The sequence below is a fragment of the Taeniopygia guttata genome, chromosome 4, assembly GCF_048771995.1.
Source record: "Taeniopygia guttata chromosome 4, bTaeGut7.mat, whole genome shotgun sequence".
In the NCBI taxonomy this organism is placed as follows: Eukaryota; Metazoa; Chordata; class Aves; order Passeriformes; family Estrildidae; genus Taeniopygia; species Taeniopygia guttata.
Genome location: NC_133028.1, coordinates 3,075,987 through 3,089,600, shown reverse-complemented (window position 1 = coordinate 3,089,600; position 13,614 = coordinate 3,075,987). Strand labels below are relative to the sequence as shown.

The 13,614-nt window shown below is 45.4% G+C and overlaps 1 protein-coding gene across 1 annotated transcript in view; it reads right to left on the bottom strand.

The window, feature by feature from the left end:
* SMOX (spermine oxidase) overlaps positions 1-13,614 on the bottom strand; it is a 52,347-nt gene that overhangs the window by 20,757 nt on the left and 17,976 nt on the right. Inside the window, exon 2 of the mRNA XM_002189265.7 lies at positions 4,491-4,725. Within this exon, the coding sequence (XP_002189301.2) occupies positions 4,491-4,698 (208 nt within the window). The 5' untranslated portion in view covers positions 4,699-4,725. The remainder of the gene's footprint in view (positions 1-4,490; positions 4,726-13,614) is intronic.

Sequence of the window (13,614 nt, the reverse complement as noted above, 5' to 3'; positions counted from 1 at the left end):
ACTAAATAGGCTGTATTTTACTACTTATGCCTTTGGAGATTTATATATCAGGTTCTTTAAAAAGAGGCACTGTCAGGCTAAACACCAAAAGCATTTTGTTTTCATCACCTGTACTCTCTTCTACTTGAAAAACACAAAGAGTTTGGCCAGCCCCATTCACCCCATCCCTTACAACTATCAGGATTTGCACCAGGGCTTTGTCCCCCCCAAATCCAGCACTGCCAGACTGGGCTGAGAGTACAGGGGGGGATGCTCAGCAGCTGAAAGGAGGTGCTAAAAATAAGCTTGGGTCATGTATCCCTCATATTTTGACAGATTCTCAGAAGGCCAAAGCTAGTTTAAAGTCTGACAGAGCTGGGCATCTCCCAGCACCCCTGTAGCAGTGTGGGAATGCCTGATTAAGCAGGGTAATTAATAGGATCCTGCTTGATGAAGAAAGGATGTTGCAGTTCCCAGCTATCATTTGCTGTTTAAGATGTAAATGTATGCTCAGACAGAGAGGCACTGCAGCACAGAGCTGTGCTGCAGTCAGGTTTAAAGGGTGAAAGCTCCAAGGAATGCTGTTCCCTGGCTGGGCTCCTGCCTCTGAGGGAAGCTCCACAGATCTCATTTCCCAAGCAGCCCCTTTGTCAGTGAGAGCTGTGCTGACTTCCCTTCAAAACCTGCAGTGCAGCAGGAGGTTTCTACAGCAGAGAGCAGCTCCAGAGAGCAGCAGCAACACACAGACCTGAACACTTCAGGTGCCACTGACTCCAACACACCCCAGAGCACTCAGCCAGCTGGAAATGACTGAACACTGGCAGCCAAAGGCGGAGAGCTCATCAATATTGCAAGTGCCAGTTCCCTGGTTAATGCAATCCTCCTGCAAGTCAGGCTGTGCCAAGCAGCAGCAGGATGCTGCCTCCTGCTCTAGGGCAGGAGCTTGGTCTCTGCAGCACAGAAATCCTGCTGAGACACCTGATTTTTCAAAGAAAACAATTTGCCAGCAGGTCCTGCTGCTGCCTTAGTGCTTGGTGACAGTGATGATGTGTTCCAAGTTCTCCTGTTGAGCTGTGTGGAACATAATCAAATACCAACAAATTAAAAACTAATTTTTGCCTGTAATATTCATGCTCACTATCATCACTACCAGATAAGCCAGCTCTCACCAGGTGTAAGTTAAATGATTAGTTATTTAAAAGTGTGAAATTAAATAAAATTCTTTTAAACGGAGACAGCCAATTTACTTTCAGGGCCTTAAAGGATTTTAGGTTCAAAATTAATCTATTTGGAATTAATCAACCATACAGAAAAAAAAAAAAAAAAAAAAAAAAAGCAGAGAAACACAGAGAAACACACAAATTGTCCATCAAGCCTCCTGCATAGGGATGGCAACTTTCACATTTCCCTTTTCAGCCTTGGCCATTTCTTGGGTAATTGTGAAATAGCTGCAATAGCTGCAGTGGATTCAGATGTTATAGGTCATGTGCAGGAAACTCACAATGCAGAAAGACACAAACCTCTCCCTCACCTGTGCTAGAACCAAACCCCTGAATATCCAAATTACACCCCTGGGCTGAAAAGCAACAGTCTGTGCACTTGAGGGAAAGTACTATCCCCTACAAGACACGGCTCATTGAGGGGGAAGGATTCAGATATAACCCTGAGAAGGTGCCACAATGACAGAATGGTTTAGGGTTGGGAAGGGACCTAAAAGATCATCTTGTTCCCACTCCCTGCCATGGGCAGGGACACCTTCCACTGGCCCAGGCCGCTCCAAGCCCTGGCCTTGAACACTTCCAGGGATCCAGGGGCAGCCAAAGCCTCTCTGAGCAACCTGTGCCAGGGCCTCCCAACCCTCACAGGGAAGGATTTCTTCTGAATTATTAGCTCTGCTGAAATTTAAATCAGTTCTTTAGTCAAGTGTGCAGACAGGAGAGGCCAGAGCCAGAACACAGATCCATCTTGGCAGAGAACTGCAGCCCACACCCACACCGGGCAACTTTGAGAGCTGGCAGATAAGAAGATAAGAGAAAGATAAGAAAAGATAGTTTGGAGTTTTAAAAAATTAATAAAAGACCAAGACTTTGGATGCCAGCCTCTGCCCTGCGACTAACAGTAACATCTACAAGCTCTGAGATTGCTTCCAGACTGAAACACCTGCTCTCCTCTCCTGTTAATTAAGATGTGTTAATGAGGCGGAGGTGGATTCCCAGCAAAGGCAGATATGAGTTACTGGTGAAGGTGGGCAAAGATAAGACAGTCAGCCTCAGTACCAAAACACCAGAACTATTTCACAGGTGCCCTGGGAGAATGATCTGTTGCTTCCCAAAGATTTCAGCTCTTTCACACTTCCCTCCTCTCACAGGCACGATCCAGGATATTTTTAATACAGCGGACTGTGTGTAAAGGACACACTTCCCATCCTAACCTCTGTGCCAAGTCTCAGCAGAATGTAAAGTGCCCTACTGAAAGCCCTGGAGATTAAATTTTTCCAACTGCCTTTCCATTGGTTTCCCTTCTGCAAGTTCACAGGAGGTTGCTGTTTATTTACTGTAGTGAGTTTATCAAGCAAAACCCAGTAAGTGATGTAAGCACCTAAGAAATAAAAAGAAAGCAGGGCAGCAAGAGGGCAAAAGTAATATCCAGAGTGGGATCAGAACTAGAATTAGTTAACTGAAATCAGGAAAGCAATTCAGGAAAAGCAGAGAGCTTTATGCCTCCTGCAGAGAAGAAACAGGCAATGTCCCTCTGGATTACCAAGAAGAGCTCCAGTGACTCCTGTGCTGCAAAGGACAATGTTTGTTCCAGGAGTTTTGCCTGTAGAGATTTTTAAATTGACCTGGTATTCAAATATTCAAAGTCTGCACCTTTATTACACACTAAGAAAGGAGGCTGCAGAGGTAGGAAAGATAATCAGGATGAAGTGATACACTGAAGATGTTTTTCCAGCAGCTGATTCCCAGTGGGTAGCGCCCTACACAGTAAATTAGTTCTAGGGAAATTAATGGGTTGTTTGTGAAGCAGAACAAAACAGTTTGGGGTTTCCCCTTTCCAAGGGCTCTAAGCCCTGAGAAACAGCCTGGAGATTTAGCTGCTCCTGGGGAGGAGTAAGGCTGGAAAACCTGGGTGGAAACCGTCTGCATACACTCAATCCTGTTAGACAGAGCTCCTCCTGTGCGAGAGGAAACAATCACCCAAATCTTTCACTTCATGGGAACACAGGTTTGGAGCAGCCCTGAGACAGCACAGAACCACCTACCCACCCTGAGAGGCGCCCAAGGATTTAAATATTTACTCTGCTGACACCAGCACACCCCAAACCACTTCGCACACACACACAACCCCATTTCCAAGGCTCATTTGACCTCGTGGCCGCACAAACCCCACCAGCAGCCCTCTGCAGGTGCTGCTTATCACCCATTGGGGGTCTATGTACAACCCACCAACGGGATGGGACTGCTGAGGAACGCGTCTCGAGCTGTTTATTTTCCAGCATCAGCCTCATTACGTGGTTATGACAATGGGAAGATGCCAGCAGCCCACATCCCAGGCAGCAGACAACTCAATGTTACAACTTACTTTAAAAGCTTCTTGACCAATCACACAAAGCAAAAGCATATTGACAGTAGTTCTACCCAACCACTAAAAGCACATGTACCTTTGGTTAAAACAATGCTCGTTTATTTTGAATACAATACCTGCTTGTTCTTGGGGGTCTGGTGGTCGAGATGACCCCAAGATTGTAAAAAGTTTTTTTCTCCCAGCCTGCATGGCCAAAGAAGAAGTCGGAATGCGTAGGGTCGGTTTCACAAGCTTATTTATTTTCTCTTATCTATAACATGCTTTCTCAAGGAGCTGCAGTCTGTCTAGCAGGTGGGTTTGCAACAGACTCCCACCCCCTTGGGGTGGTGATACCATTTTGTACTAAAAACTACGTGTACTATGTTTACAATAACGTGCCAATATCTATCATTTATGTTGGACAGTGTGTCTCTACCTTAAACCAATAGAAAAGTGTCACCATCACAGCAAGGTATAAAGGGCAAGAAGAAGGAGAAGGTCAGGACACGCCCAAATCCCTCCATCTTGTCCCCTTGAATCCCTTATTTTACAACACTAAAATTCTACTTTTTCACCCTGTGTTAATTAAACTACTGCACTACTCAAACCCTTGTGGCTTGTAATTCCTCATACAAACTTGGCAGCTTTTTCCACAGGCTAAAATCGAAGCCACAGGTGTTTCTGACTTCATGCCAAGGCCTCTGAGCCTTAAGATACAATGCACAGAGCTCAGAACTTCCTAATACTAGATATATTTTCTGTAACTTAGGGAGTTATTCTAGCCAAGCATTAATACACAGCCCATTCTTCTATTTGTCCTTACTTTCTACTTCTTGTATATTTTTTCTGCTGACAAATCTTACGGCTAATGCTTAGCTCTGCTGTCTCTGCCTTGTGCAACTTGCCCAAAACCCTGTGATTTGAAGGATTCCCAGAGCTGCTCTCACCGATTTGGACGCTCTGCACGCGGCCCCCGATGCGGTCGGTCGCCTCAAGGACTGTTACATCCGTGAATCCGCTTTCCAGGAGCGCCTTGGCTGCCGACAGGCCCGCGAGCCCAGCACCGATCACGACTATTCGAGGCTGTCGCTTTCTCCGTAGGCCACTACTAAGAGGATCATCCGTGCTGTCTGCAGATATTTCACAACTTTGCATGCCGTCCAAGCTCTCTTTCTAAGGAACCTGTAGGAGGAAGAGGACAGGTGTGTTCAAGGAGCTCAGATTGAGCTTATTCTCTGCAGTTAAAAGGATCAAAAATGAAGAAATCCAGTGGAAAAGAAAAGCTTGGTGAGTTAGACCCAGCCTTCAACATGGGATGCACAGAAAGGATAACTGAGGTCAAGCTAGGATGCAAAACAACTTTTTAGCCTGGAGCACCAAGAACTCCAGAAATCTCCACCCTTTGATGCCATGTGGACTATTTCCAAACAAGTCAAAGGACTTTCAAACACACATCTTTTTATATAACCTCCAAAAGTGGTAATTTTGTGGTGAAGACTTTTAAAAGAAAGAGAACCACGTCCTCAGTGCTGACAAGCTCCACAACCCAGCAATGAAGCTGCACTTTGCCACTGTGGCAACCACAAAGCCTGAATTTCAGATCCTCTAAGTAGGGGAGGAGGTAAGGAGGATTTAGCTCAAAGCAAGGACAGTGGATCTCAAGCCAGTCATTACAGAAATGGGACAGACAGGAAAATGTCAACAAGGGCCACTCCAGAATTTCACAAAATGCAGCCCCTGGAGCCAACACAGTCCTGCCACATCAGGGTCAGCCTCAGGCTTAGATGAGAGGTTCAAACCCACATCAGTCCTGACTAGTCCAAATCTACCCAATTCTCCACCTCCTCCAAGCTGGACCCTGTTTTCCTTTGCAAACTCCTACCAGACACCTTTTTACTGCTATCTACCCTTATTTCTCGGGTGCCACCACATCATTTTAGTAGGTGGGACCATGGCCTGAGCCCGTGGTTAAGGTTCAACCCTGATCAGGGATGGGCAGTGTGGGATGTCTTTACCCACAAAAGCCAGTGTGTACTTAGCTGGTTCTGGGTGGTTCACACCTGCCCTCAGGAGCACAAAGAACAGGGTGCAGAGATTCCTACCCCTCCAGACCTGAGCTGGACATGAGTCCCAACTTGCAAAGGATAAATGCACAGCCCAGAACTTATCAGCCCTGGAATCAGCTGATGCACAGTGATTTGGATAAAGCACGCACACAATTCCTTGCCTCCCCCTCCTCCCTCTCCAAACAGAGATATCCAAGGAGCTCATAGTGTGCTGCCTCTACCTGTTGCCAAGCTGCTGGATATCCATTCTGAGTTCTTCCTCAATTCTCCCAACATTTGGCCACTGACAAAGATTCCTACTCCTCTCTTCCATCAGCAGAAGGGTCGACTTAAAACACTGCTGGCCTACTGCAGTAAATCACCACAGGAACTAATGAAGCACAATGAAGCATTTCATTTGGAGAGTCCCTTTTTCTCCAGGATTTTAGAGGATTTATATATGTTGACCAAGCAATATCCACTCTCTGTAAGGGAGCCGACACCAGACTGCAGTCGGCAGGGATTGAGGCAGTGGTATGAAGAGGAGAGTGGTCCCACTGGAACTCTGACAACTCTTTTGAAAATGTTTGGCTTCAACTGAAATAGCTTCAGCTCAATCCACCCTTCTGTGGACTCACCTGCAAGAGGGATTTGCACAGTGTGTGCAAACTCTGATTCTGCCACTGCAGCTTGTCCCAGCTGGCCCTGCCCCAGCTCCAACTGCCACTGCAGATTTCCAACGGCCACAGCCCAACAGAAGGCAGATCACAGAATTCTGACGGATGGCACCTTCCAGCTCATCCCATTCCCACCCCCTGCCATGGACAGGAACAGCTTCCACTAGCCCAGGTTGCTCCAAGCCCCATCCAGCCTGGCCTTGGACACTTCCAGGGATCCAGGGGAAGTCACAGCTTCTCCAGGCACCCTGTGCCAGGGCCTGCCCACCCTCACAGGGAAGATCTTCATCCTAATGTCCAATCTAAAGCTCTCTCTAGTTTAAAACTGTTCCCTCCTTGTTCTATCACCGTCTGCCTGTGAAAAAGTCGCTCTCTGTCTTTTTTGTAAGCCCCCTTTAGGCCCTGGAAGGGGCTCTGAGCTCTCCCTGGAGCCTTCCCTTCTCCAGGTGAACATTTCCAGCTCTCCCAGCCTGGCTCCAGAGCGCTCCAGCCCTTGGAGCATCTCCGTGGCCTCCTCTGGACTCACTCCAGCTGCTCCAGCTCCTTCTGTTGTTGGGGGTCCCAGCACTGCAGGTGGGGTCTCACCAGGGCAGAACAGAAGGGGAGAATTCCCTCCCCCAGACATTCTACAACCCTCTCCCCTTCTCGTTCTCCTGATAACACTTTGATCTGTGTATTTTCATTGCCACAGTAAAGGAGCATCTTTTCTGCCATCTATATCCGGTAGAAATTGAAGGGTTTTAGCTCAGCTCTTTAAGCACAGCTTTCCTCATCCTGGCTTTGGCAAGCTCCTGTGAATTCTTCACATGAAAGCTCCAAGAAAATGTTTTCCCTCCTGTTTCAGCATTTTAATACTGGATTAGATGGCTTGTCTAGACAGATGAGAAAGCAGGGTATTTTGTGTGTACAGAACCCTGATTTGGAAACCACCCTTAATTAGCCAACAACCTGTACCATACGACCAGCAGGGAAAGGCAATTAAAATTTAGCAAAAGCTTGAGCTTTCCAACCAGGATCCACATTCCAGAGTGGAATGAACAGGTGATATAAATACAGAAAGCCCCCACTACACTTTATTTCAGTATCTATTATTCCCTCTGGTAGGCTCATGAGTGAGACAAGCACATAAAACAGAATTCACAGAATGACCAGGATGGAAGAGACCTCCAAGATCATCGAGTCCAACCCAGCCCCAACACCTCACCTAAACCCTGGCACCCAGTGCCACATCCAGGCTTTGTTTAAACACATCCAGGGATGGTGACTCCACCACCTCCCTGGGCAGAAAACTCCAGAACTTTATCACTCTGTCTGTAAAAAGCTTTTTCCTGATATCCAACCTGTATTTCCATTGGCACAGCTTGAGCCTGTGTCCTATTTTCTGTCACCCATTGTGTGCTCTCCCTTCAGCACTTGCCAAGCCACCAGTCAGGCTCTCGAGCCAGTGGATATTACCAGATCCTCTGACACAAAGACAGTTTGGCTTTTTACTTCTTGATTACCAAAAAGGCTTGTTTCTCTTTTATTTTATTTTTTTCTTTTTGTTCTTTTCTCTTTTAATCACAGGGTAAGAAGTGTGTTGGCTGTTGTACTGTGAATCTCTCTCAGACTGTAATTTTACTTGGTGTACACCTAAGAGCAAGGGTAGCACTAAATCACAGCTTCATTCAAAGTAAAATTCCCCTGCTTTGTCTTGCTTACAGCTTTCCTGTGAGACAGCCAAGAGGCACTGGTTACCCACAAGAAGAAAATATCCAACTACACATCCTCCTTTGTCTAAAATATACAGCTTCCATCCTCTTAGCTCTTGTGCTTGTAAGTGCCTCACTCAGGATATTTTAATTACTTGTACTTCTAGGCTTGCCTTCTCTTCTCAGTCTCTATCACTATTCTGATCCTTCTCCTTAGGAGAAATTACCCTCCATTCATCCTCTCTCACTCCTGTCCATTTCCTTTGTTCAAAAAAATCCAAACGAGCACCTTTAAAAAAAATCTCTAACACCAACCCCTCCCTAAAATAAAATAAAATAAAATAAAATAAATAAAATAAAATAAAATAAAATAAAATAAAATAAAATAAAATAAAATAAAATAAAATAAAATAAAATAAAATAAAATAAAATAAAATAAAATAAAATAAATCCTGAACATAACTTCTCTTTTCCAGCGGACAAATCTTTGCAAAAATATCTCTTCTAAGATGGGCATCATTCTACCAAGCCAGAATCTTGGGTTTCCATTCCTGGCATTTGTACCCAGTACAAGTTCAGTGGGGCAACAACTTCAGGATTTCTTTTCCCATTATTCTGCCAGTAAAACCTTGCAGGCCACAAGGAAGAAGCCAGAGAATTAAGGCAGTTCATAACTGCCCTCCTTATTACAACAATACTCTGTGACCAGGCAATTCTTCTAGGACCCCTCAGAAAAAGGTCGCTATGGCTCCAACTATTTAAAAATAGAAAACCAAAATAAACAAAAGCACTTCTCAAGGAAATCTGCTATTCTTAGCTCACCCAACTTCTCCTGTGGCAGTATTGTTGTAGCCCCGGTGACACAAAGGCTTGGGCAAGGCAATGCTCTGAAAACAAGGCTTGTGTGCTTGAAGGCTTGGCTGAGTGTTGGTTGGGATTTGGGGGTTTGTTTGGGGTTTTCCACCAGGATTGGTTCATCTTTAAAAAGTGACCTTCCTTCAGACTCTGTCACACAGCAGGCTGTCATTTACCCTTGAGCTGGGACTGCTGGCATTCCCAGACCAAACTCATGGTCATCCCAGTGGGACCCATCTCACCCCATCACTATTTCAGGTGTTCAGCTGGCATTTGAGGGCATGGAGAGGAGGAGAGATCCATCCTGCTGACCTCTGGCATTCCTGTCTCTGGATGGCTGAGCTGGAAGAGAGCTTACAGACAGTTTTAAAAGGTCACCTGATCTTTCTGAGCACTCTTAAATTGTGTGGAATCGACAGCCTTCACACTAACAAGTGTAACAGCCAGTCTGGAGGGTGAGAAATGCATCATCAACACAAACAAATTCCCTGCTGACTGCACAGACCAGCAAAAAAATTTACCAGCATCACTTTATTCCCTGTAGGTTTTTATTTGATGAAAATTAAGCATCATCCCTAATCAGAAAGCTATGCAATCATATTGCATGTGTTTGAAAGGAACTTTCAATAAAAGCAACAAGAGGCAGCTGAAAGACTAAATGGAAGCACAAGAAATAAACACACTACTATTTCCTCATTATTTTAAGTGCAGCTATTCAAAATACTATCAACACATGAAGGGGCACTGCACCCACATGTGTTTATAATACAGGTTTGTCATCACAGCCTGAAAGTGTTTACAGAGAAAATCTGACACCAAACTAATTCAATCTAAGCAGACACAAAGTGAGATTGAGAAACCAAGAGCAGAAGCTAGGAAAAAAATCACAACAAAAATAAAATATCTAATTTTAACAATGACACTAATCAGCTGTTGAAATACTTTTCTCTAAAGACAGAGAGGATACTGGTTGAAGCTTTCAACTCAGGATCCAATCTGTCATAAACATTTACACTGCGGTCCCAGCAGAAGACCAGGCTGTGGTGCAGAGAATTATCCTGCCAATTCAATGGAGATGGCCAGGTTTGAATTGCAAAATAAAATTTTGTGGCCTTTGTACCTTGGGAATTTACCATGATGAAAACAGAAAAAAAAAAAAAAAAAAAAAAAAAGATACTAGCAAACTCTCTGATCCAGAGTTTCAAAAGCCTTTTTTCAATAGATGTAATAACCTCTGTTATTTCATCAGCTGCATAAGGAGAAGTGTTCATCTGAAAGCACTGCTAGTTGAGCCCGAAGGCAAAAGCTCCACCACACAGAAAGAGAAAAGTGACTTATTCAGCAGATGTAAAGACCTACACTTCTTAGGCCATTATCTCATTACACAACCCAGCACTCCTTGTACTGAGCATGGTTGTAGTGCAGAACACTCACCTAAAGGAACTGCAATAACAAAATTACCAGTCATCATCTCTAATGCACGTTTTTCCCCAAGCAGAGAGAGAAGTGCTTGGAAGGATTATTCTGATTGGAGCAATTTTATCTCCTTGAACACCTTTGCAGGTCTCAGACTCGGGCTGTTCCCTGAGCACAGGTCAGGACACATCATATCTCTGAGCAGATACAGAAGTAAGTGGAAGGGATTTCTGGGCTGGCTCCAGCACTGCCTGTCAGTGCCTCCCAGCGCTGTGAGCTGTGGTTCTCCACAGCTCCTGGCACAACAAGCAAGCATTTTGTAACTTCTCCCTCCTTCCCCCTTTCATCAGCCTTCTCAGACACAAGCACATTAATCTTTACTGCCTGTTATTTCAAGATGCTCTTTCCAAGCTCTGCACGCTGCAAACATGTCAAACTGGAAGATGTGTCTTTTTTCCCTCTCCCTCCTTTTTAACCCAGCAGGTTGTATGCCAAACTCACAACCCTTTTCAAAATCACCATTTCCACCCTTTCAGGAGTGTTATTAATTGATCCCACGTCCTCCCACGTCAGTCAGACACAGGGTGACACCAGCCTGCTGTTCCAAGCTGCCTTTGTACAGGTGTTGTGCAAACACCAGCCCAGGCCAGCTGCATTTGTGGCTCCACAGGAGCTTTACTGCACTGGAAGCAGACACACCTCATTTTCAGCTACCTGCAGAGCTGCAGGAGCAGGCTGATGGTCCACAGCCTCCTCTGTACATGCCAGAGCCCTTCCCAAGCTCATAAACCTGACAAGGTTATGGGATCAAGGTTAACTCATGTTACACCTGCACGTGCTGGCAGCTCACCTCCAGCTCCTGGGCTGGACCCACCTGCAGAGTGTCACTTCCTCCTCAGCCTTGTGCTCAGGTTTTATCCAAGCCAGGATTTTGGTGTGAACATGTTTGCCAGGTGGATGCAGCAGTTGGAAGGAGTCACTTGGCCCCAGCCCAGTTCTGCTCCCCCTTTTGCAGAGACCTGTTCTGACAGCTCACAGCAACTGAAGTGTGGGTCAGAAACGCTCTGCTCCAACCTGTTGCTCCAAGTAGGACCATCACCAGCATGATCTCCTTGAACACGGTATTTTCCAGTACTTGAAACAAAGGAGACAGATGCAAAATCTCAGCTTTTCCTATCAGTGAGACTCCATTCCCATCACCTCTTCCTGCCTGAGCAGAGCAAAGAGCCTTGCAGATGCTGCACAGGGACACAGGAGCCTGAGTGAGCTATCCTGCCTGGTCTCAAGGTTTTGAGTAGAACATCTCCTTTATCTCTGCAGCACCATCTCTACTGCATCCCACACCATTTATCCTGCACACCTCATCTCTGCCCACCAGCCCTCATGATGGAAAGATGACCAGGCTCATCTTTCTCACCACGGTGCTACAAGAAACACAGACTTGCAAAAACAAGCCAGCATTCCTGTCCCAGCAAGCAACTTGTGTCCTGCCTTGTATTTCCACAAGCAGAATCTGAAATAAAGTGGTTTTATTTCCAGAGAGCTGCTGGAATTTATAGGGGTGGCTGTGAGACAAACACAAGTTGGAATTGAAGATAAATGCTACCATTCACTACAATTTATCCCTGTAAAAGCCCAAGCCATCAAGCGTTGCTCAAGGCACTGAAAATGCTGATCTTACATCAGCATCACCAGCTCCATTTACAAATTACTGACCCACCCCAGTGACTGACACACAGGGAGTTCAGGCTGGATCAGACATCAAGGAAGGAAAGGCATTAATGACACACCACGTGTACTCTTGGACAGCAGCGTGCCAAAACGCTTCCCGTTTTCCCACACACCAAACCTGCAGCTCGCTCCCAAACCTCCTCAGCACTGGTTTTTTGAAGACAACAGGGACTTTCAGGCTGGCTCTGTGCTCTTCTTCCTCTGGACACATCCCAAAAGAGACAGGGAAATACAGCATTAACCTTTGCCTGTCCAAACTCAGGTCTCCTTTACTCGGAGATGTTGACATTACCAAGCCTAAACTTCATTTACCCCCTCACTTGCAGGAACATCTCCTCCCCTCATCTCTGGAGAGTCAGGGAAGGGGCCATACTAAATTGTCTCTTCTTCCCAAGCTGGGAAGAAGCTGTGCTTCTTCAGTGCACACAGAACAAATAAACTCTGTGAACTACTCCAAAAGTTATGAAAGAGAAGAAGCCCAAAGCTGGTGGATATTAAAGCTGAGGCCATCACACCTTATGCAGAATACAGGCTGCCACCACAGCACCCCACTGTGGTCCTGCACTGCAGGCCCAGAAAGTGAAGCAGAAATGTTTGAGTTCTTCAACAACAACAACAAAAAAAAATTGTTTTGAGAAACGGTATTTTTTTGCAAGTATGATCCAGGACAACCATCCCCTTTGCCTCTTTCCACAACACCATCATTCAGGAAAAATGCAGGGGGGAGGAAGAGAATAAACCACAGCACTCAGAGAGCCACACAGGCTGAAAAAGACCCTTAACCATGACATTTGACATTTTATAATTAACTCTCAATCAATGAAGATGGTGGAACAAGTTCCAGAATGAGATTTCCTGCTACTTTGGAGGCACCAGGCACCTCTTTTGCCACTTGATTTTCCAGCAACACACTGAGTGGTCCCCAGAAACACTCGCCCCAATAAACCTCCTTCACTCTCCAAAATCACCAACTGGGAAAATCCCTGCACTTTTGAAGGTCTGGAAGAGATCAATACAAAACAAAAGTTCACTGGATGGTGCTTTTGATCAGGAAACCACTGCACATTTTTACCACTGTGATCCAACTTGTTTTAATGCCTGCATTAAATATCCCTTGAGTCAAATGAACTTGTTCAAAGCTGATTCACACCAAGGCTACTTTTTAAATTGGGTAGTTGTTGACAAGTAGAATATATTTAACAAGCCCCAAGCGTCTTGGCATGCAGTATAAAGACTTCCTATTATGAGCTGGGTTTTTTTCTTTTTTTTTAAAGGGAACATATGGGCAGAGCAGGTTGTCTGCCACGGGGCACTTCCTTACAGCGCTTGGCACTGTCAGAACTGCACGGATATCCAAAAAAATAAACCAAGGAACGTCACAGAGGATGAATCACACCATTTAAAACTCGCTGATAAAATGCACCATTATGTGTTTTTCAAATCCTCCTCATCTGAGGAAAAAGAAATGAAAATAATTGTGCTCCTCTGGCTGAAGGGTACTGTGAGAACGTGGCAGGCTCTGCCAGCTCCGAGGGGCTGGGATGGGAGCTGCTACCAGGAACACACCTTGGTGAGTATGACAGCATCTTGATTTACAGTGTGGGGACAAAATGAAGGACTAGAGGATTCTCTCCACCATCACAAACTCCCTCTGGA